The sequence below is a fragment of the Apostichopus japonicus genome, chromosome 9 (genome assembly GCF_037975245.1).
Source record: "Apostichopus japonicus isolate 1M-3 chromosome 9, ASM3797524v1, whole genome shotgun sequence".
NCBI classification, from domain to species: Eukaryota; Metazoa; Echinodermata; class Holothuroidea; order Aspidochirotida; family Stichopodidae; genus Apostichopus; species Apostichopus japonicus.
Genome location: NC_092569.1, coordinates 26225699 through 26248843, shown reverse-complemented (window position 1 = coordinate 26248843; position 23145 = coordinate 26225699). Strand labels below are relative to the sequence as shown.

The 23145-nt window shown below is 36.9% G+C and overlaps 1 protein-coding gene across 2 annotated transcripts in view; it reads left to right on the top strand.

Annotated features, from left to right (window-relative positions):
* LOC139973228 (uncharacterized) overlaps nucleotides 1–23145 on the top strand; it is a 127150-nt gene that overhangs the window by 10334 nt on the left and 93671 nt on the right. For both annotated transcript variants that reach the window (XM_071979763.1, XM_071979762.1), the window contains exons 3-10: nucleotides 1374–1467; nucleotides 7306–7438; nucleotides 9237–9376; nucleotides 12264–12388; nucleotides 15721–15918; nucleotides 20197–20408; nucleotides 21104–21228; nucleotides 21926–22041. In XM_071979763.1, the coding sequence (XP_071835864.1) occupies nucleotides 1374–1467; nucleotides 7306–7438; nucleotides 9237–9376; nucleotides 12264–12388; nucleotides 15721–15918; nucleotides 20197–20408; nucleotides 21104–21228; nucleotides 21926–22041 (1143 nt within the window). The remainder of the gene's footprint in view (nucleotides 1–1373; nucleotides 1468–7305; nucleotides 7439–9236; nucleotides 9377–12263; nucleotides 12389–15720; nucleotides 15919–20196; nucleotides 20409–21103; nucleotides 21229–21925; nucleotides 22042–23145) is intronic.

Genomic DNA, 23145 nt, shown 5'->3' with positions numbered 1-23145 from the left:
TCACACTCCCGATGCAAGGGGACTGGGGTAAAGAGAGGATCAGTCGTTCGGTAGTTTGGTTCCGTGCCCATGTTCTTTCCTGGGCGACTTTTCCTTAAAAGAAAGAAGGAATACGACGATAAGTAATTATATAATTCATATTCGAAATAAGGGGACAAAAATATAAGGCCGCGTCATTGTTTTGCCCAATTTTATGTACTGATTCGTGAATACAGAAAAAAAATCATTTTAATTTGAATCAATTTTTTCTTCATAGTAACACACTTGCATTTCGTATTTAGACTAATATTGCCATAACAATAATAACAACAAATATTTATAAATATAACGAGATTTTCTGTACGTTCCTCTGTAAACATTTGTCTAATAGTTGTATAATACTTCGCAATAAAATATTTATATGCAAATGACATGACTTCAGCGGACCTCCATGATGCATTATTTAGTCTGAACGTATATAGTTAGGTCAGGCGCCGAGGGTAGATCAGGTGGGACTAAAGTCTGGCGTGGCCCGGGTCAAATCCGTTTTTAGAAAGGGGGTTTCTTTCTAGGGTCTCGACCCGGTCTCCGGTCGTATAGTAATGGAGTTCATGTATGCTGTTGTCACAGACTGCTCTTATACAAATGAACTTCATAAATCGATAAAGTGTATGATCTTGTTTTGTTATTCTTTGCCGGGGCAGAAAGAACCTATCCGAGGGTTTTCACCCTCTGAGCTTGAAGAGGGCAACAGGTTATCTCAACTGGTCTTAATATTGGCCATTTTATTATTTTTAATATTTTGTATTTATGACTTCTTAAGTTTTCGTACATTTAATATTATGATATAATATTAGAGAGCCTCGTGGAAGATTAGCTATTGCTAAACGAGGCACCCTCTTAAAATAAAGTTTAAATAAAAAATTTAAAAAAAATCTTTGACTTTTGCTTTAGCAGTAGGTCGGAAAATATTTGATGGATGGTCGATGATTCGCTATAGTTCCAAATTGGTAAAATAAAGTGTCCTTATATTCATGCATCTAGTTGTCCATATATTTCACACTGATAGAAAGTCTGTTCTTTCTGGATATTGACATATATTGGAATCAAAATTTTCTAGACTGTTAAATCCTTACCAGTGAATGAACTGGTGGATACCCACAAGGGAGTGCTACAAAATAAGAGCTGTAAATCTCTGATCTTGTCTGGTTTTTCACTTAGTTCTTGGACAAAATATGTAACTCACTTGCTCTACATTAGGTACATAGCTATATGTAGAATTTTGAGCAAACTGTATGGCAAGGAATCACAAAGCCAACTGGCTTTCTGGTTTTCTAAACTATTCCCTGACATCATATATAGTAAACACTTCTATGAAATTTATCGTTTTTCAGATATTGACAGTTACTCAACTCGGTTGGCCAATTCTGATTTTCATCGTGATTGCTCTGCTCAGAGTAAGCTTTCCACCTAAGGATACCAGCGAGTGTAAGTCATATTTAATATTTGTCATGAAATCTTCCAGTTTTGTTATAATCATGATACTTGCAGCTTCTGCGTGAATATCATTGCCGTACACGTATACTTGAATCATATATGAGCCCAAGTTAAATCAGGGAGTTGTCAGCAAATTGTCTGTGGTGAAATTGGAACGCACGGTCTTTGAACGGCGTGTCAAGATCATGAATGATATATTTGCCGTTCGCATACAGACACCAAGTTGATTCAATATTACCATATGAATGACACTTGAATCCATCTCTGCAACGGAAGTTACGTCGTTCAGCAAATATTTCTTCTTTTTTCCCTCTTTAAACAAGTTATTATCTTTCAATTGTTTGTGGAAGCACGGGGACAGCAAATAGGCATTCAAGTCCGTTTACAATGTCGATCATGACTGAGACGTTATTACAACAGGACGTCAGAGTTGATGAATAGGTTCGCTATACACCTCTAGCAATTGTGCTAACACAAAGACATATATTTGGTGAACCATGGAGCTATAACTCCCGGATGGGTGAACAAACTTTCAGCTATTGTATTCTTCAATAGGCCTTCTTGGAGAACGATTGCATGGTGTAGGGATAACACAGAAAAGTCTGTCCAAACAGCCTCATTTCCACTGTCACGGGTCCTTGTACATGGAAAAAAACAAACAAGTAAAGATGAAACACTTAAACAACATGGCCTAAATGTCCAAATCCCTAAAACAAGCAAGACACTAAACATGGTTCATAGGATATATAAAATTCTCAGAATCATCGGATGTCCCCCCCCCCCAATTTTGTTTTATTTTGATTAAGATTTGTTAGTGAGACTACTGTACAAACACAGCACACATAATCATATATGACTGCACTGTATAGGGCAGGCTGGCAAGAAGTTTCTTTGCGAAAAGACTTAGAACGGCTCCTTTCTGTACAAAAAATTTGGGCTGGACATTTGTCCCCTTCATAACACCTTCACAGAATTTTTAACCGGAAAAAATGAGGAAAGCATGAAGTTTGGCACCTGGGTAGGCCTACTTAACATAAATTAGAATTCTTGTTAAGAATTCTTGTTACATATTACACTACGTGGATTTGCATTTCGTGTCATACTCTGTCTATACCTAAAGATGACCACACAATCATAGTCTCGATGCAAGGGGACTGGGGTTGGAACTAACGGACTTCAGTCGTTCGACTGTTTGGATGTTCGTACCCAGATTCTTTTTTTGTTTTTTGTTTGTTGAAAGTAACAATTAGGTGAGGCTTCAAAACATTACAGTTTGTCTTCCCGTGATACCGGGTTTACATATGTTTTCAGTAAACCAAACTGCAAAGGCAGTGGCGTAGCTACGGGGGGCCTGGGGGGCCTGGGCCCCCCATGATATCGGCTGCCCCCCCCCCACTGGGAATGGGGTAAAAAAATGTTGACATAAAAATAAAAAAACACTCATCAGTGCGATTCACTAATATTTTTTGTTGAATAATTTGGGAAATAGAGTTACACAATTTTCTCGTCTGCATCTGGCAGAATAAGAATAATACAATATCTGTAGTAATCATGAGAATGGTCACACAGCATGGCATGGCAATGGTCGATGCGACGATTGCGACCATACACCACGAACCTTGTGCATGTGCTGCGCGATATCGATATCTGCTGAAAATATGTTCAGTGCTTCCACCTAGTGCAACAATCTATCAAAAGATTGGCTCCGTTTGTACTGAGCCGAGGTATCAGGTATTCATATATTGCCTCGAGTCAAATGAATATATGTCGAGATGAAATGGGGGTGTAGGCGGTTTTACACTAGCTAACGCAACGTTGTCGCCAAGAATCTGAAGTATTTTTAAGGGAGGGCCCGAGGAACATGAACTTATAGCATGCTCCTCATGGTGAAACATAATTGCACCTATTAGGGGAATTAAGTGTACGTTTAATAGTAGGAAAGACTAGCGTAGGTTCTTATGACCAACTAGACCGGTTTCTGCTCTCAAACTTTATAGGAGGAGCTTCATCAGTAGTAAGCCTTTGAATATTTTATATTCGGCATGAGCGTCTCGTTCTCAAAATGCATCTATTTTCTGTGCACGAGTTTTTATGGACTCATAGTGCAGCTATAAGAGCATCTAAAAGAGCTTCGTGTGAACCTTGAGAGTCAGCTGATTCTTCGTTAGTACGAAACCTTGAGTTAACAAGTAAATCTTTGAGATTTTGGGCCCTTTCGTAGGCAAGAATCGGTTCCTTTTGGAAACAGTTTGGATAATTCCGCGTGTTGCGAAATTAAGTGCCAATGTTTCAAAAGTGCTTCTTTCAAATGCGTGGTTTTGATATGAGGTGTATAGGTAAGCTTGAACACCAGTGGTGGTTCCTTTTGTTTAGGTTTGGAAGTGAGGTAATGCCTACGGTTTTCAAATTTTATGCCTTTCGTGGCTGAGGCAATTTCCTCTTACTTATAGTTACGGAGTAACAGTTTCTCTGTGAACGCGTTCTTTTTCTGTAAGAAATCAGTCTCGTTGTTACAGAGACGTGGGTATCGTAATATTTCCCCTTTAATGAAGCCTTTAAAAGTGGCAAGTGGGTGTGCAGAGTTTCTGTCGAGGTATTGGAAGGTTCCGTGGGTTTGGTGTAGACTTTAGTGTCTAATAACCCATTGGTTTCGAACCTTGGACCTTTGAAGATTTTCAAATCTAGGTATGTTACCTCGGTGTGTGATATTTCTACCGTAAACTTTAAGAAGCGGTGATTTCATTCAACCTTTTTACTAGTTGTTCAAGTTCCTGATGTGTACCGTCGTAGAGCAATAGAATGTCATCTCTATAGCCATTTTAAGATTTTATTATCTGTCGGTAAAATCTGGTTTTCAAGTCTATGCATGACGATATCGCAGATTTCCGGAGAGGCTTGGCTACCCATGGCGCAACCGATCTTTTGTAGATAGAATTGGTTATTGAACTCGAAACAGTTTCTTGTTAAGATGAGTTCAATTAGTTTGCGCATGGATATGGAAGATATTTTATTTAGTCCATATTCGCTTTTTTCCGTCTTTTCATAGACTTCTTGACATATATCTAATGCCTCCTCTTGGGGAGTATTGGTATACATGGCGACGACATCGAGTGTAGCAAGTACTACCGTTTTTGGTAACGGGGTGGCTTCCAAAATTTGCAGAATGTGATTTGTGTCTTTCACATAAGTGCTTTGTTTTAAATGAAATGGAGGTGTAGGCGGTTTTACACTATCTAACGCAACGTAGTCGCCAAGAACCTGGCGCCAACTTCCCTCAAGTTAAAAGCCTGGCTGAGTTGGCAAGGCCAGTCAGCATGAAAGAGAAAAAACTTTTTTTGCATTTCTGTCACCAAAGTTGCACATCTTTTTGGTTGCTATTTTGCCTCACAGGTGCCATCTCCTGCGATCTGGGGGGTGCTGAAATCTCAAATTTTCTCTGTACGCTCCTCGCCAACCAAGGTGGCGCTCCGCTTAGATAGTAACCTCCGGCCCCCCACAAGAAAGAACAGCCCCCCATGGCCCCCCACTCAAAAAATCCTAGCTACGCCACTGTACAAAGGGATCAAGCATTAAGAATAGTTTCAATGGTTTAAAAATCCATGCCAGAAAAAAATAGTGCTGTGTCATCGGCATAAAGTAGCACGTCTGCTGGAAACAACATTATAAATGTCATTAGCATAATCCAGGGAGAAGAATAATGGGCCAAGAAAAGACCTCAGTGAACACCATTATATAACAATTGTAGCTTGACTGGACATGCATGTGGTCATTCATGTCAACCATCTGCTACATATACCAGTTAAATAGAAAATAGACCAATTAATACCGTATAGAGACACCCATACAACATGCCTTTACATTTAAAGCGTCCACCAAACATGGAAAGAAAAGAAAAGAAGAAGAAATGAAAGAAAAGGAAAGAAAACGTAAAAATACAAACAAACGGGAGATGGAATGTCTATAGTCAACACAGTGCAGGCTTGAGGCGTTGCTATACTCACGCGTAATATAATCCCAAAAACCTTTCCCCACACGGCATTGTCCAGGTTACGTAATGCATCCATGTATAGCCTGTCGGCATACACTGCAGACTTAATCCATTGACAACAATGCTTTGTGAACTATTTGTCGAAGTTGAAGCTAGTCTGCTTTGTAGAGGTGAACAAACTTTAGTAGTGAGAAACGTCAATGTCGGTGGGTCCATGGGGCTCTGACAGTCACACAGCATGAAAGTGATTTTCACACACGTCAATCGATCGATATGCCAAAACTAAACTCCTATACACGTTCTTGATCCGACCTCAATCTCCCAAACTTATAATGTGGCATGATAATGCTCTCCTGTAGACCTATCTGAAGTAATCCAGCCAAAATAGTTCACTTTTTTTTTAGAATTCAGAATATATGCGTAGCCTATATGATCCTAGCCTGGATGAATGGATGAATGTTTGGGATGATGGGCACGGGGGAGGGGATAGGGGATTGGTTGAGTGCATGAACGCTTTCGACCCATATTTTTTTATTTCCAAGCTATGTAGAGATGCATGCTGCACGGAGTTTCTGGGTAATTCAATGCAACCCTTTGAATCATGATACCAGCTATGTTCAAATTTTAACGTCACGGTTTTCACTCGACATACTTATCGGAATATATTCGTCTATAATACTGGTTAATATTATAAATGGTATCAGTAAATAATGTCCGTGGTTTATACACATGATAAACTCGGTTTCCGCCTGATTGATAATTTTGGTCTGTCTGTCGAAAACCCAGAGTTTATAACTGACAAACCGGCCTTTTCGGTCCATAAAACTATTTTCCTTTTCGCATACTAATCTATAGCCTACTTTGATAACTTGAAGTTTGGTTTATCGATCATAATCCAATGTATTTTATTATAAGGCATTTGGCCTGCCATATAATTTCCTTTGGTCCATTATGCTGAACAAGCGGAGAAGTGGATCCATTCTCTGTTATGTTCCTATCGAAATTTGTTCTGTCTTTGACCTAACTCTTGACAGTGGAAACTTGGAATCAGGCACATCGTTGTGGATTAGCCTAACAGTTCGGCAGATTACGAACATGGTTCATAATGTTAATGTGAATGCGTGTGTTGTACAACATGAACGATTTTAATATCCTTAGCTAAATTTTTCTGTTTTTGTTATCTTTTTTATTTCGTTCGATGCCCTTTTGATTTAGTTTTTCCATTAACTAGCGTAGCCTAATTTACGTTAGGCCCCCAATTTGAGTAGACTGCAGTAATTGTCAAATGGTCATGTTACTAAGGAGTAAGGGGCAGTTAGGCCTACTGTAGTACTAACTTAGCTATATATAGTTGGATGCATTGGCATAGCTTTCCCTAAGAAGTAGTCCAACACATTTCGATCTTGTTTGCAGGAATTAATGGGCAGCGCAGACTACTAGTTACCTGGTACTAATGTAGCATGATGGGTCCAACTATATAACGTACTTCAGAATAAGACTTTTGAACTGAAAAGTTGAACAATTGTTGCAATTTCTAGTGCTTCATAATTACTAGTTCCCATGTCATAATAGGTCCATCAAATTGTCTAAAAGGCTTATAAGCATGGGATTACACTGGCCCACAACAGGATCCTTTGTGGTACTGCTTTATACAGTATAAAGCAGTTCATGCTTAAAAGAATGTATTTTTTTTTTTTTCTATTTTTTCCGGGATCACATTTTAATCAAATGCTGTAGCCTAGGCCTACTTTGAACATTAATAATAACCTATAATATACTTTTAATGATCATTCATTTATACAATTATGAAGCATTCCTAAATATTTCATGATTATTTTCAGGTCATTTCAATGCCAGAGCTGTGCCCAGTGCTGGTGTTCTACCCTTCATGCAGTCTATGGTCTGTGATTATGATTCACCATGTATGACAGATTCCATACCGAGTAATGAAGTACCTACATTAGCAGATGCACAGTAAGTCATTAGTAGTAGTAGTAGTAAGTTGAGTCTCATCTATCCGACATGCTCAGTGATTAACCTCCGCCACGTATCACGATCTTGCGCAAGGTTTATTGCTTCCTCGAAATTGTTAATTGTTAACGTCCTTAAATTGCGACTTTATTTTTCCAAGCAAGGTAGTCACGTGCCTTCCTACTGGTTTAGCAGTATGTCTCAGGGCTTCCCTTAAAGCAACTTTTGCTGGAGCGTCCTCCTGGAGTCTTACTACGTAACCGAAAAATCTCAATCTTCTATGTGCGACTATGGATGACCAAGGTGTTTGGTTGGTTTCGTTGTAGAGCTCATCATTTGATAACCAATTATTATTGGTCCATCTAATGTTGAGAATATTTCGAAGTAGTCTCCTTTGAAAAGTGTCAATTTTGCGATCAAGATCATTCGTTGTGCCCTACAGTTCGCAATTGTATAAAAAAATACTCTTTAATAAAGTCTCAAAAATCCTAAGCTTAATGTTCCGGCTTATGTTTTTGCTTTTAGAAAATGCTTGACAGTGTGTTGAAAGCACCGTTGGTTATACCAATTCTTCGGTGAATGTCTTCTTCGGTTCTTCTTCAGTAAGTCATTGCTGAAACAAATTTCAGAGGATTAAACTCTACAGCGGTTGGAGAAGAAACAAATAGAAGAAAACAAAGAAAGAAAAAGTTAAAAGGATTAAGACAATAGTTCAAATATTGGCAATTAAGTAACCCTGCATCTGGTCTTTTTAAATTAAATGCATCGATGATGCACAATTAATAACCAAGTCGGGAGTACTGACTAAACATATTGACAAAGATACCATTTATAGTATGTATTTCCTTCCCATCTTCTTTAGGAATTTATTAACCTCCCCCCCCCAACCCATTCAGTATATTGTTCCCTGGACTTCAAAATACCAGTTTGGTTTAGTAAAAAACAGTGTTGTTCTATTTAGTTACAAAAACCTTATCCCATTTGGCTGCAATAAACTTATAAAAGTTGATAATAAATGACCTAGTTTATTTGCAGATAGACTAAATCCACTCATAATATCTAAGTGGCAAATATGTTGACATAACTTGTCTTATTATAAAGCAATAAATCACAGATATAAGGAGTGAAACAGTAATTCTCATTAGGGGAATTTACAAGCGAGCTGATTACAAAGTTTACACAAAGCAATGTAAATCAGTGGTGTCTCACAAAGTCAATTGTTGACTAATTATTAGGTCAAAAAGACCATGTGAGTGCATTACACATTGGGTTATTTTAGCACCAAACTAAATAGTCATGAATATGACATGTGCATCTTCCAACAGCAATTTAATGCAAATAATATGTTACACTTGTTCTCTTTGATAGTTCTGTGAATTATGATAAAATGCATAATGCACGATGGTGTGTGCTTTTGTCCCACTGATGAACGGGTGGTATTATTTTGCCTACTTTATGATGAAAAGACATGAAAATTTGTACCATAAAATACTTTTATCCCAAACTTATTTGTTTTGTTGTCTGGTTCCCCAATGATTTTCATATATGTCAGGAAATGAAACCTAATTCATGTACACGCTTCTGTTTATGACAGCAAACCAATATTATACAAATTAGTGTTCAGTTCAGTTGTCTTCATTGTCTAAGACAACAAAAAAGCATGCCCACCCACAATAAAGTCCCTCACTCCCTCCCTCCTCCCTCCTCCCAAATAATCATGTGAAATTTGGTTGCTATTATAGTGATGTTGGAATTGTATGCAGTTGGCTACAAATGACATTCGACTTTGATCACTTTTCAGAATTGGCAAAGTGGTCAAGGATTTGGATCCCTTGTTTCAAAATGATACCATTTTGAATTCTGTGAGGACACTCCCAAACACTTTAAACCCAATCACAGAGCTGGCCAAAGTGGTGGAGGTTGCGGTCAAGAACCTGACAGGTATGTATACAGCAGCTAGGGCCCTATAGTAAGCATTGAGAGGGTCAAGACAATCTTTCTAGGGTACTTTACCCAAGACCCAAAGGATTTGAGCCTACGTTAAACAACTGACAATCTATATGTCCCTTAATGTGTCCCATGTTTAAATATTGGATGGATTAAAATGGACTTGAATTTCATTAAAGACACTTTTCTAATATTCTGATCAATTACTGATTTAAAGCTAAATGTGCCAGTTAATTCTGTTCTGACAAAACTTGATTTTGATTGCTATTCTGTGAGGAACTTTTGCCCTGTTGTGAACTTTGTATTCAGTAAAATACGGATACCCTTGCAGTATAAGGCCTGTCACATTATGTCGACACATCAGAACAAAACATTTTTAATACTTGCAGATTAGATATTGTCAATTTCCGAGTTCCTTTTTATGTTAAGAGATTGACCAAGACCAAATTGAAAATAAATTCCGTTGCCATTATAAATTTGTATAAACTGAACCCATGCAGCATGTTACATGAATTTCTACGCACACGAAATAAATAAAGCCTCGTGTCTTTGACCGTTTAATAACATCATAAATGTCCACTGATGAACAATAAATGGTTATGGGGGTGACCCTTTGTAATCATTGGTTCGGATAAAACTGGACTGCTTCATATCACCGAGGATGGGTTTCGAATATGAATGTATATTTGTGACAAAATAATAAGTGTCATTTAATTCTGTTCAAGAACAGTTTATATATTGTATAAAAGAAAGTTGGCCTGACGTTTCGATCCTAGCAGGATTTTTCCTGGACTTTTTTCTTCTATATTCTGTCAAACGTTTACTCATTATGAACATCACGAACGGTTAACATTGCCAGCGTACCTGTCACTGACACCTGAGTATGACAGAGCAAAAATTGTAAAGAAGTCCTGGTTCACATTATCAGTTTGTAAACTGACCCCAGGCTGTGAAATTGTATGTACACTTCACACATAATCTTTTTGAATCTCCCACGCTTGAATTATGTCACAAAAGGGAAAGTAACGGGGTGTACGGGAATGAGAAAAGGAAAAAGAACCTAGCAGGCTTGTTCCTAAAACCTACTGCTTGGCCTAATTATTCACTAAATGTGTTTGTTTTCACACCTACATTTGGTTAGCAAAGAATGACAAGGACTTTTCTCAATTTCAACCCCTTTATACACACTCTTTTCTTTCTTTGATATCTCTGTTAATACTTTCTCAATATCAAGGTTAAATCATGATCCATATAGAACCAAGTAGATTGGGTCAAGCTTCAAATAGTTCCAGACCGGTACATATTATTCACTTATGATGTAGACAACAATCCCCCTCCCCCCCAAAAAAAAATATAGTCTGTAGATGTATGCTTTTCTCTTGAAATTCATATGATATGAATATTGATTATTTTGCAATTATGTGTGCAGGTTACAGTGATATAAATGTGTAGGATGGTATACGTTTCAAATATCGTACATGTTTCTGTTGAATTTGTCGGCAATTGAAGAACATTGGAGCTGGAAAAATGTTGAAATACATATATAAATATAAATTTTGCATATAATTTCATTACAAGAACAAGTATCATCTGTAGGGTTTTTGTATGGCTTCTCTAGATATGAAGATATCTAAGGAAAAAAGTTGGATTTTTTAGGTATTAATTTCCATTTGTTAAATCCCATATCTTGTATTCACGATGGGCATATCAGAAAAATAATTTAGTAATAATTTAGAAATCATTTTGTAGTAGTTGAAGTTCTGGGGTTTATGAATTTGGTTAAAAGTAATAAGATACATACAAAAAGGTGCAAAAAGAAAATAAAGAAACAAACTTAAAATTGCTTTACATCTGTGCAATAGTGTACCAATTTGCCCAACTTGCATATAAGATTTTGCCCATGTGATATCATATAATTATTCCCTGCCTATGGTTTACATATGATATATTGTTAAAGTAAAGTACAACTGAATGCAAGTTTGAGAGCTTTGATCCAAAATTTCCAGTGACATTCATGTAGGCTCCATAAATTGCTATTATTGTTTTTCACAGATTTGACAAAGTAAAACATAAAAAACATAAAATAAAAATATATATCTATATATAATTGAAAATCATAAATGAGTTGGAAAATCAAGAATATAAATATTTATATATATATATATATATATATATATATATATATATATATATATTTATTTATATATATATATATATATATTTATATTTATATATATATATATATATATATATATATATATATATATATATATATTTATATATCCCTGTATATGTAATTGAAAATCTATATGTATAGAAAGTTACAACATTAAATGTGTACATAGTATGTTCCTTTTGCAGCAGATGTTCTAGCCACGGTCTCAATTACATAGCTTATACATCTTCAGTCAATGCACAGCAGATGGGCATATAGGTATGGTCTGTGACCTTGCACAGAAGATGAACCTAGGCATGGTGAATAAATGAACACATATGTCTATTAGCTTGCACAATTAGTCAAAAGATGAACTAAGCCATGTGCAGCCTAATATTCACATGTCTATAGCTAAATCTGTGAGTTTGCGCGCAGGCTGTTGGTTGCAATTGTGGCAGGATAACACTTATCTCCAGTCCAACTAAATTATGCGACATTTGGGCAACAAGAATTCGCTTTAATTGTTCTATTTAAATGAATAACTCTATTTACTAACAGAACTAATAAACACTCGTAGTGGTAATGATGGAAAAAAGACAGCAGAAGAAAAGAAACATGTTGATCAACTGTTTGGAAGTGAATGAGTATTGCACTGTAGTTTCCATAATGACTATGCCAAAAGAGTCTCTTCTAACAGTATCTTTTATCTGTTACTTATTCTTGCAGCCAAACAGCCGACGGTTGCCGATCTCTTCCAAAATGTCAGCAAAGTCAAGGACGTACTTGAGACCATCGGCATTCCAACGGAAGTGTCGGACGTCATCTTCAATGCCAGCCTCGACATATTGGAGGTTAGAAGTCACTGTTAACCCAACGACAACTGATGTACCTTCTTTACTTCCTCATTTTTTTTTATATGAATATTTTTTTTTCATGTTTAATACTGGTTGAAGGCATTTAAGTCAGTCTTATAGCAGTGTAGTCTAAATACAATAAATAAAACAGCATTTTGTATTTCATATATGGTTCAAGGCCACCTCTTTCTATAGCATTAAAATAGAGGGAGTCAAATAATGGTCAATCGTTTTCAAACATACCCCTCCATAGAGCATTTTAATACCTCACAGAGATTTAGTCTCCAATTTATCTCCCCCAACTACTTCTCAGCCTTGCATGTGAAGAAACATTTAAATATGGGATAACTCCCTAAATGGAATAAGGTATTTTCTTAGCTGTTTTAAAAAACACCCACAGAGAAATAAAGATAGAAATAGCATGTGCTATAACTACACAAATTAGCCTAAATGATGTTATCTTCATGCTGAGCCAACTGTTTACATTAGTATCACAAAGTCCTGTTCTTTTTTGAGGAATTCATGCAAAATTCACAAGATAATGAAGGAAAAAAAACATTCTCATCTGTGCATAGTACAATTTTCAGGCAATGTCAAAGGTAAAGGAAGAGGGAAAAAAAAATGGGTAACAAATTGCTTATAAATAAATCTATATAGTTAAAAGCCAGTGTGTAGGTACATGGAATACTTTATCTGCTATTGCATCGCAAAATGGTCAAATAATTTGCTATGCAACATGGGTAAATTGCTATGCAAAACGGGTATTAATTGCTATGCAAAATGGGAAATTTGCTCTGCAACCTGGGTAAATTGCTATGCAAAATGGGAAAATTGCTATGCAAAATAAATAGCTATTTAAAATGGGAAATTTGCTATGCAAAATGGGCAAATTGCTATGCAAATTGCTATACAGGTGCAAAGATGTATATATATAGCAGTTTTTAAACACAGGAACCATAATATTTTACTACTAGAGACAAAGGTGAAAACCTACAAACTTGCTACACAAAGTTTGAACTCTAAGTTACTGGTCTCCTGTTGGTGAATGTATGTAATTTTTGTGGGTGTGGTGTTTTGTACCTAGCAGGATCTTTCTCAAAGGCAAAAAGTATCAGTAATTGACAAAGATTGATTGCCAGGAATTTTTGTTCACACAGAATGTTGGCCTATTTTGCTGATTCATTGAAATTCTTTGACAGAGTGTTTTGTTGAAATCGTGTGTAAATACTCCATTGTACGGTGTTGTGTCACAGTTGTGGTAGTTGTTGAACTTGCAAACAGTCACCAACAGCTCACAGAAATGGCAAATGTCGCGGTTTCAATTTAATACCGAACACCAAGAAAGGAATTCAAAAAAAAAAATCCCGATAGACATGGCAAAGTATCTTACATGGGTCAGAATAGTTTGCACTTTCTAAAGGTCATTCATTACTGGCTACATGATTAATGGACGGAGGGATGTGTTTTTTTTTAATAACTTAATGAGCTAGTTCTAACTCTGGTTTTGAAGATTTTAATTTGTTTCCACACATTGTTTGCTTGAAAATTGTTGAGTGGGAATTATTTTGTAAAACTTCTGAATGGTGGAAGCTACATGTTAGAAGAAACATGGAAGTAGTGTAAAAGAACAGAAGTTAATGAACAGTGAAAAGAATGGGAAAAAAATAGTGAAAAAAACCCCCCAAAAACATGAAAGCTAAGATGTCAGGTATTATATATATGCCTACAGTACTACCATTTTGTTTAGTTTAACCTCTTCATTCCCTTGGTTTTTTAATCCTTTTCTTTCATCCTAAAACTTCATCTTTAGCTACATAGCCATGTAGTGTACGTACTAGTCGTATGATTTAAAGGAACTGATTTGGTTTTGTCTACAATAAAATTTGCTCTCGACCTAAGAATTAATACTTGAACAGAAACAAAAAATTGCTTGTAATTTTGGTCACATTAAAAGATTTGATAAATAACATTGCTTTTAAAGGCAAACAGAAATCATTGCAAAGCGTGGGACGTACCTTGCCTATATATATATAAATATATGAGATATTTTAACTAGAGCTTTGGGCTTTAACTTTTACTAGTCAGTTTAGGATTTATAGTGCATTTTGGACGAGTAAGGAAAGCTTTAACCCAACCTGGTAAAAAGCGTTGGGTGAAGTTATCTGAGATATAAGCTGGTGACTAGTCCTATCATGTAAATAGTTATAGGCACTATAAGCCCCAATCAGAAGTGTTGTCACATTTGCTTTCTTTTCTTCAACAAACTTCCGCTTGGAGGGTTTTTTGTTTTTTTCCCCCCAACCTTTCCTTCCGGGGTTTTTTTGTTCCCTTGTGGCAAACTAGTTTGTTTTTTCCGCCAACCTTTCCTTCTAGTTTTTTTGTTCTCTTGTGGCAAACTAGTTTGTTAAACAAGTTCTTGACTGTTTCCTGGTGTTGATCTGACAGGCTTGATTCAACAACTAACTCTAAATCATGATACTTGTGGATAATGAGTGACTTAAGCTACCGTTATGTACTGTACTGCCATCAACAATTGTGCCAAATTAATTATTTGCTAATTGATTTCTATTGTTTTGTGTGCTTCTCCTTTCAACTTTATGTACATGCATCAACAAATCAACAGCTTTGGGCTTTAACTTTTACTACTCAGTTTAGGATTTATAGTGCATTTTGGACGAGTAAGGAAAGCTTTAACCCAACCTGGTAAAAAGCGTTGGGTGAAGTTATCTGAGATATAAGCTGGTGACTAGTCCTATCATGTAAATAGTTATAGGCACTATAAGCCCCAATCAGAAGTGTTGTCACATTTGCTTTCTTTTCTTCAACAAACTTCTGCTTGGAGGGTTTTTTGTTTTTTTCCCCCTAACCTTTCCTTCCGGGGTTTTTTTGTTCCCTTGTGGCAAACTAGTTTGTTTTTTCCGCCAACCTTTCCTTCTAGTTTTTTTGTTCTCTTGTGGCAAACTAGTTTGTTAAACAAGTTCTTGACTGTTTCCTGGTGTTGATCTGACAGGCTTGATTCAACAACTAACTCTAAATCATGATACTTGTGGATAATGAGTGACTTAAGCTACCGTTATGTACTGTACTGCCATCAACAATTGTGCCAAATTAATTATTTGCTAATTGATTTCTATTGTTTTGTGTGCTTCTCCTTCCAACTTTATGTACATGCATCAACAATTGTACATGCATCAACAATTGTGCCAAATTAGTTATTTGCTAATTGATTTCTATTGTTTTGTGTGCTTCTCCTTTCAACTTTATGTACATGCATGCCCCCCTCACACACACACACACACCCATTTCTCACCCCTCCATCTCTCCTGCAGGTTCTCGATTTCTACGGGTCCTTGGACGTCGTCAACACCGTTTGCAACGAAACCTTCTTGGGACAGTATCTGACTTTTCCCCTGGGTGCAAACATCACCGCGGTGTCTACCATCCTCTGCGATCTCACCGCTGACCAGAGGCAAGCCTTTGCCAGTCTTCTTCCAGAGGTTCTTGATGTCGACTACATAGCGAATGAGGTATGAGCATCCTAGATAGTTTAATAGCAATTTAAGTCATGATGAACTTAAAATGACAGCAAGCCACAGACTTTGGCATAAAAGTCGATACTGGTTTCTGCTGAGGGTAGAACTTTCAGAGAATTTTAGAGATTTTAATTAGCTAGAAATGTTTTTAACATACATGTGTAGAGCATTTTGTACTTTACATCATATTATTCTAGAGTTGAACACCATGATCCTATAGCCTTTTTAGGTTCTCTAAATATGCCATGTGAGTATGTTTTTCTAGCTGAAACAGCTGGAATTGGAGTTTTCATGGCTTGTAGTTGCAAAAAGCAGTTCATTGTACCTTTTCTGCCCTCCAGAACTGTCTATTGTTGTTTTGATAGCTTACCCTCCCCCCCCCCCCAACTTTTTTTTGTTTTTTTGTTGTTGGTAAATCAGGAATCAAGTGTTTTTTCTACACAATTGAACATACAAGAATGCAAACTCACAAGTAGACATTCTGCAACTTACGCTTTAATAATGTATATTTTGCGTAGCACCTGTGTGTCTACTTCTTTCATCGCCATTGATTCTCAGTACGTGACCACCCAGTCACTGTCGATATAGTTCTTGGGATTGGTACAACGATACTGCACAAGTCCATGTAATGTCCCATCCAGGGCTGAGAGATTTTACATACAGGAGATAATAGTGTCTTGTAGTGTAGTGTATTTGTTGTAAGTGTGATGGTTCCGTTTATCGCTCACAAACTGTTTTTTCGTACTGCTCTGTGTTATCCCGTCTTTTCAAATAACCTTCAATAACAGTTTGAACGGTCTCATGTATTGTTGTATAAAGCCCGAAGGTGTTTGCAGTAACTTCTTTGCAGGTGTCGTGCCACTATTAATTGCTCCCATTGACTTACACACTAAACTGGTCACTTTCCAAGGCCGATAGCCCATAGATAGAAGTTTTCAACTGACACATGTCCTACCCATCAGACTTTTCTAAAATACCTGAAATCACCTTCAAATCCTCCAGATTTTTGAACCATCAGTAGTTTATTTTGTCCTCTTCAACATTCCAAGCATCAAAAAGAATGGTGATGACTCAGAAAATGCCCAAAAAATCAATAGAGTTGGTCACTTTAGGGGATATTTTCCGACAATGGTTAACCTCTCAGGTGGACCTGCACTACTCTAATCGTGGTGTGTTACCTGCAGCCTGCAAATTAACTTTGAATACAAGTTGTACAAGTTTCGGTTTAACCATTTTTAGTCGGGGGGCGGGCGGACGCTTCGTAGAGATGTATGCGTTAGTCGAAGGTATACCAATTGAATATTCAGAGTTGAGATGTTTCATAAAGTAGCAGAATTTCTTGCATTGAAAGTTCAAGGAAAGCCAGTCATTACACGTTGCAAAATTCATTTTTCTTGCATAAATATTTGCAGTCAGACAAGTCGAAAAAGAAAAAACTACTACTTTGAACTCCGAATTTTAATGTCACTCAGAAGTCTTTAAAATAATATTGTTCAGGGAAAATAATTTATCTCGTCCATTGTCATACAAATTATTGGTAGGAATGATACACAAAAGAAGTTATTCAAATAATTTTTTTTTCTTTTTTTTTTCTTGGCCACAGATGCTTACAAGTATGCCTCGTATTTTATGAGAAACAAAATCCATAAATCTCCAAAATACCGAACCAATTGTGAAATTGCTCTAATTATTCCCATAATTCCCTGTTTCTGTACAAATTATGAAATGGCTATGTTATCCCTGTCCTTCCCTGAAGGTACATATATGAAAACTTGGCTGAATTCTGTACACTGCAGATCACATTGGATATTTTAACAAAGACAAAGCCACAACCATATCAAGCACGTAGCCAGGGGGGGGAAGGGGGCGGCCACCCCCCCTTGAGCATATTTTTTTGGTATGTTTTTATGATATCGCTAGTTATTTCAAGCTTAGATGCAACTTACTGGGAGGCATTTTCAGCCAAAATTTTCTCTTACGCATAGCGCCAACTCATGGTGGCGCTAAACTTAGATAGTTTTCAATGAAGAATCTACGGCTCTGATAGTTTGTCTACAGGTTCGCCCCTCCCTTGGCAGAATTCCTGGCTACGCGCCTGCACCATAATACCATATAGAGTTGGCTGATATTCTTACCTTTTGAACTTCCTGGTCATTGTCAATCATAAAACAGGGTTAACAAAGTTTCCATCTGTTTCATGGTAATATCAATGTGGAATTTAGGTAGTCACTGAAGCATTGAACAATTTAACAAATTTAGACCAGCACCATATAGAGTTGGCTGATATTCTAATCCTTTGAACTTAGTGGTCATTGTCAATCATAAAACAGGGTGATAACAAAAGTTTCCATCTGTTTTGTGGTAAATTATCAATACATGTGGAATTTAGGTAGTTACTGAAGCATTGAACACTCACAAAGATACAACCAGTCTCACATAGAATAGGCTGATATTCTAAACCTTAGCAAACAGTTCACTCCGTTAAGCCTGAACGCATTCAATTGTGATGGTCATTGCCAATCATAAAACAGGGTTAACAAACTTTCTATTTTTTTTGGTCAAAAACCTTTTCAGCTGATAACAACTTACCTGGCATGTAGGTAGTCAAAAAAAAGGATGATTTTTATACAGGTTTTTTTTTTTATCACTGTTATGAGGATGAGGTGAAAATTGGAGAGAGGGGGGGGGGGGTGGGGTGGGAATTAAGGTCATGTTTGCAGTAGTTGTAGGGTGATGTTTTAGTTGATCTAATAAGTATTAAACTGAACAAAGTTGGTGTGGCTGCATACCAAAGGTTCAAGTGTTGTACAAGCACATGGGATATATGGCTTTCCTTGAGTCAACCACTTCCTGTGAAACTTTGCACCACTCTTGTTGTGCATAAAGAGAGTAGTACTTGACTAGAGTCAATATTTATTTGAATCGTTGTGTGGATTGCTTGCGTTCCTACTTCATATGAGCGATGCATCCGTTAGCTTATCGATATTCAGAAGTTTGTCATCGGCGATGACTTTGCCGACCAGCTTTGAATTTCTTCCGTCCTAGAGTGTACAAACTCGGAGTTTATTGATGCCACTATAACTACTCCTAATTTATCAAAAGTGATTCATTTTTATATCACCCTCAATCACTTTGGAGATACTGAGATATGAGACCATCAATGGAACGATAGGACTCTGATCCAGCTAAATGGGGCAGTTTTTTTATTGACCCAACGCTGGTAATAAGAATCACTGAGCCGTGACCTACGTCACTCTTATAGTGTACAATACAGTGTTGGTAATTCTTTGTTATTTTGTGACTTCGTTTTGCCGGCAATCCAAATTTGCTATTCGGACAACCAGAGAGGACAGACCTGGTTGTCCGGGAGACAACAACCGGAAAAGAATGCCTTTGAAATTTGCCCGGTTTAAAGACAAATTGACAATTAAGATGTAAAGTTCTATATCATTTTCAATTTTTTACAATTTCTTTACAAATTCTCACAACAATTCCATGTTGTTTATGTGTGGAATTGTTGTAAGCCATCTCTTAGCATGCTTTGTTAAGTTTGAGAGTAGCTGTAACATTTTCCATAGTTTTTTTTTTTTACACTTTTTTTTACAAATCCTTACAACAACAACATGTTGTTTTATGTGTGGAATTGTATGAGCTATATCTTAGCATTCAAAGTTCAAGAGTAGCTGTAACATTTTCAATTTTTCTTCGTACACAAATCCTTACAACGAGTCCCTGGTACTGTTTGTTTTATGCTATTGTTCGACTTAACTCTTAAAAATGCTGCGATGCTTGACCTAAAAGCCTTGTATTGAAATACACCCCCAGCAAACAGGAAATGCTGCGTTGTAAAAAACTGTCTAGTATTTATGGCCTAAAAATGGCCCTTACAACATGGCAGGGTATTTATTGACTCAAACAGAGTCAATTTATGACCCTGTTTACAAAGTTACCAAAAACATAAAAAATTACAAAAAAATGAGAAGTTACAACATAATTCTGTATTAAGCTAATAAAGTCGGAACAAAATTCCGTATCCGTGATTTTGTATGCAATTAGTTGCTTGCGATACTTGAATAGATAAATTCACCTTGTGTATTTTTTTGTACAAGTAATGCCGCAGTGCTGAAGATGCAAGTTATGCAGCTGGTCTCTGGTTTTCTACAGAATCATTGTAGTTGTGGTAGTTTATGATCATCTAAATTTATAATACCAGAAGGAGAAGAAAAAGCAAGAATATATAAATGAATGTATTTTTTTGGGGTGTCATTTCAGCTGGAAGAATTTGCTAGGGTCATTGAACCCTACACTCTAGAGGAATTTGTAGAGGACCTAACCAACCTCCAAGAGGAGTTAGAAGAGGTTGGAGAACTGGATGGTCTTATCAACATCCTCCCCCAGCTTGTGGAGCTGTCCAAGCTCGCACCGGCTTTCAAGAGAATTTTTGAAGAGTACCAGAAAGGCCAACTTGAACGCATTCTAGATGAGTAAGTGGATTGTTAGTAGATAGATGGCAGTATTTCAGATCAAAGAAATGGATAGTACATTAATATTGGGTTTTGTTGAGGGATACGATACCACTAGAAAAAGATCAATTAATAGTGTAAGCAAGATTCTTAATTATTTAAAAATCCAAGGTGGTTTGATCTTGATGAAAAGTGCAGAAAAACATTTCTTTTAAATTTGAAACTAAAATAAAATCACCTTCAAGAGCTGGACTAAATAGTGAATTGATATCAGTTATAAGCATAGGCGTAGGAGACGGTGGGCTGTGGGGGGCTGCAGCCCCCCACCCCAACGAAATTTTGTTTGTGAAAATTTGGGCAATATGCTGAGAACTTTCGGGCACCTACTGAAAGAAAAATACTTTTCTATGTGTTTTCAATGGTTAAACTGATATTATTATGATCATTATTATTGTAACGACTTTCCCAATAATTATAACCAATATGGAAGGGTTATAACACGGCAAATGATTGTATGTTATTGGCATGCGATGTAATAATCGACACATGCCTATAGGATATGCACATGAACGTGTTGAACGCGTGCGGAGCTTGCGAAAAATTTTGGTAATATTTCCCGGGCAAGTCGTTACACCCCCCCCCCCCCAAATCAAATTAGGCTCCTAGGCCTATGGTTATAAGAGATTAAATTGCTTTCTCTATCTGCACTTCTCAAGGATTGCACCAGTTCTTGAGCGACTCGACGAGTACTTGGAAGGCTTGCCATGGTGGCAAGACATCACAGAGATTGTCAGACAGGTAGAGGCATTTATGGATGCAGTGGCAGGGGGTGGCAGCAGAGGTAATTACCATGGTTACCTCTTATTATCATCAATCATCAAATACTACTGCACAGGTCTTTTGAGAGCAGCCAAATTTATCCAGCTGATCTCAACAACCAAGCGTGCAGTACAGTAGCTGATGCGTGCAGTAGTTCTGGAAGATGCCAGTCAGGACTTGTAGTTTAGTTTTTAAGCACTGTTTGTATACCTTTTAGTTAACAAGTGGTGAAAAAAATTGTGAAATTGTAGAACCTTATTGACTGGTGAACTGATTGACTTACAAGTTATGGTTTTAAGAATAAAGGCAACTCTTGTAGGCGGATGGGCGCTACAATAGCCCTTTAATAACTGGAATGTAATTGTATGAGAACGTGCGTGGGAGTTTTAAGTAATTATATCTGGAAACTTTTGGGAACTCTATTGTGGTGGGTGACAAAGGGCTAGAGTGTGAAATATGTTTTCTGTTGATTGTACATTCCTGCACCTCAAGCATGCGTCCATGTTAACAAAGAATTCTTTTGTCATTTAGCCTCTGAATCAGATCCTGCTAGGATCAAAACATCAGGCCAACTTATGCTTACACAAAGAATACTTTTGAAAGAATGAAATTTGTAAAGAAAAAAAAAGGGAATGCTTTTTCATAGTTAAGCTAATGACAATTTTTTTTATGCCATAAACATATATGCTGTAACAGTTGTGTATACTATATCTCGACAGATCGTGGGATTCTTTTCAATGAATTCATCCAGAATGCGACAGGGCTGGCTCAGAGGTTGAACCTCACCCAGGACGTGCTGGAGAGTCTACTTTCGCAAGAAATTTTGCCTTCGGATGTAAGAAAAATAATTATAATATCCCCCCCTCCCCAATAAAAAACATGCGATTTGCTCGCGGTGTTTGTTATACTATAAATCAAGGTTCCGCAAACTTTTAGGAAAAACTTTTGAGGAGGCATGTGCCATGATTTATCATAACCCGAGCAAACTGGATACTGAATGCATAAAAGCTAAATGTTGAAAAGAATAACTCAATCAATCCCTGTCAATAAGCTCTGAAAAATGTGGATAAATTTCTGGCTCTCTTACTAAAAATTCTCGAGACCCCGCCCCCTATCTTGACCACATATTTGCATGACCCAACTTTTGAGTAGCGTCCAACAGTTTATAGTTTGTTAAATAAACTATAAAGTGTTACTCAAAATAACATTTCAATTCTCGACCAAAAATCGGACCCTCCGCTGGATTTGTTCACCAAATGATTAAAAGAACACGAATGATCTTCTTTCAAAGCAGTCGTTCAATTGGATTCGAAATAAATCATCACCTGGACAATCTTTTAATATTTAACGTGTGATTTGATAACATGCAATATGCAAATGGGAACATTATTAAAATTTCCTCATTTTATGAAGTAAAACAAATGTAAAGCTGCATTGTTTATTAGATCATAGCCTCAGATAGGTTTTCAAATGTTTCATTTTTAAAATTAAATGTAAAATTTCTCTTTCATTTAGAGCATTCTGATCAGTATTTCTATGTTATGTGGTACAGTATATAGTATCCAAGCTACCGAACAGGACATCCAGTATAGAAGATTGCATTTTATCTTCCTGTCTGGGTATAGAGCAGATGTTTGGAATCACTTTTCTAACAACTTTTGTTCTAGCTATTACTAACACTATTTAGTAACTGTTAAAACACACTCAATTTGTGAGTACTCCTAATGCTAGACTGAATGTATTTTGAACAGGGTTCTAGCTAGGCCAAGTTGAGGGCCGGCTAATTTACATCCCTTCCAAACTTGGAAACATGGTAACAATTTCATCGCCGCTAGCTGTGAGGGCCGAGCAAAATTGTATTTTTTGGTGAAAACCCTCACTTTTGTAATTATTTACAGTACGAAATATGGAAAATGCGTACTAGTCGGCAGTGCTGTAT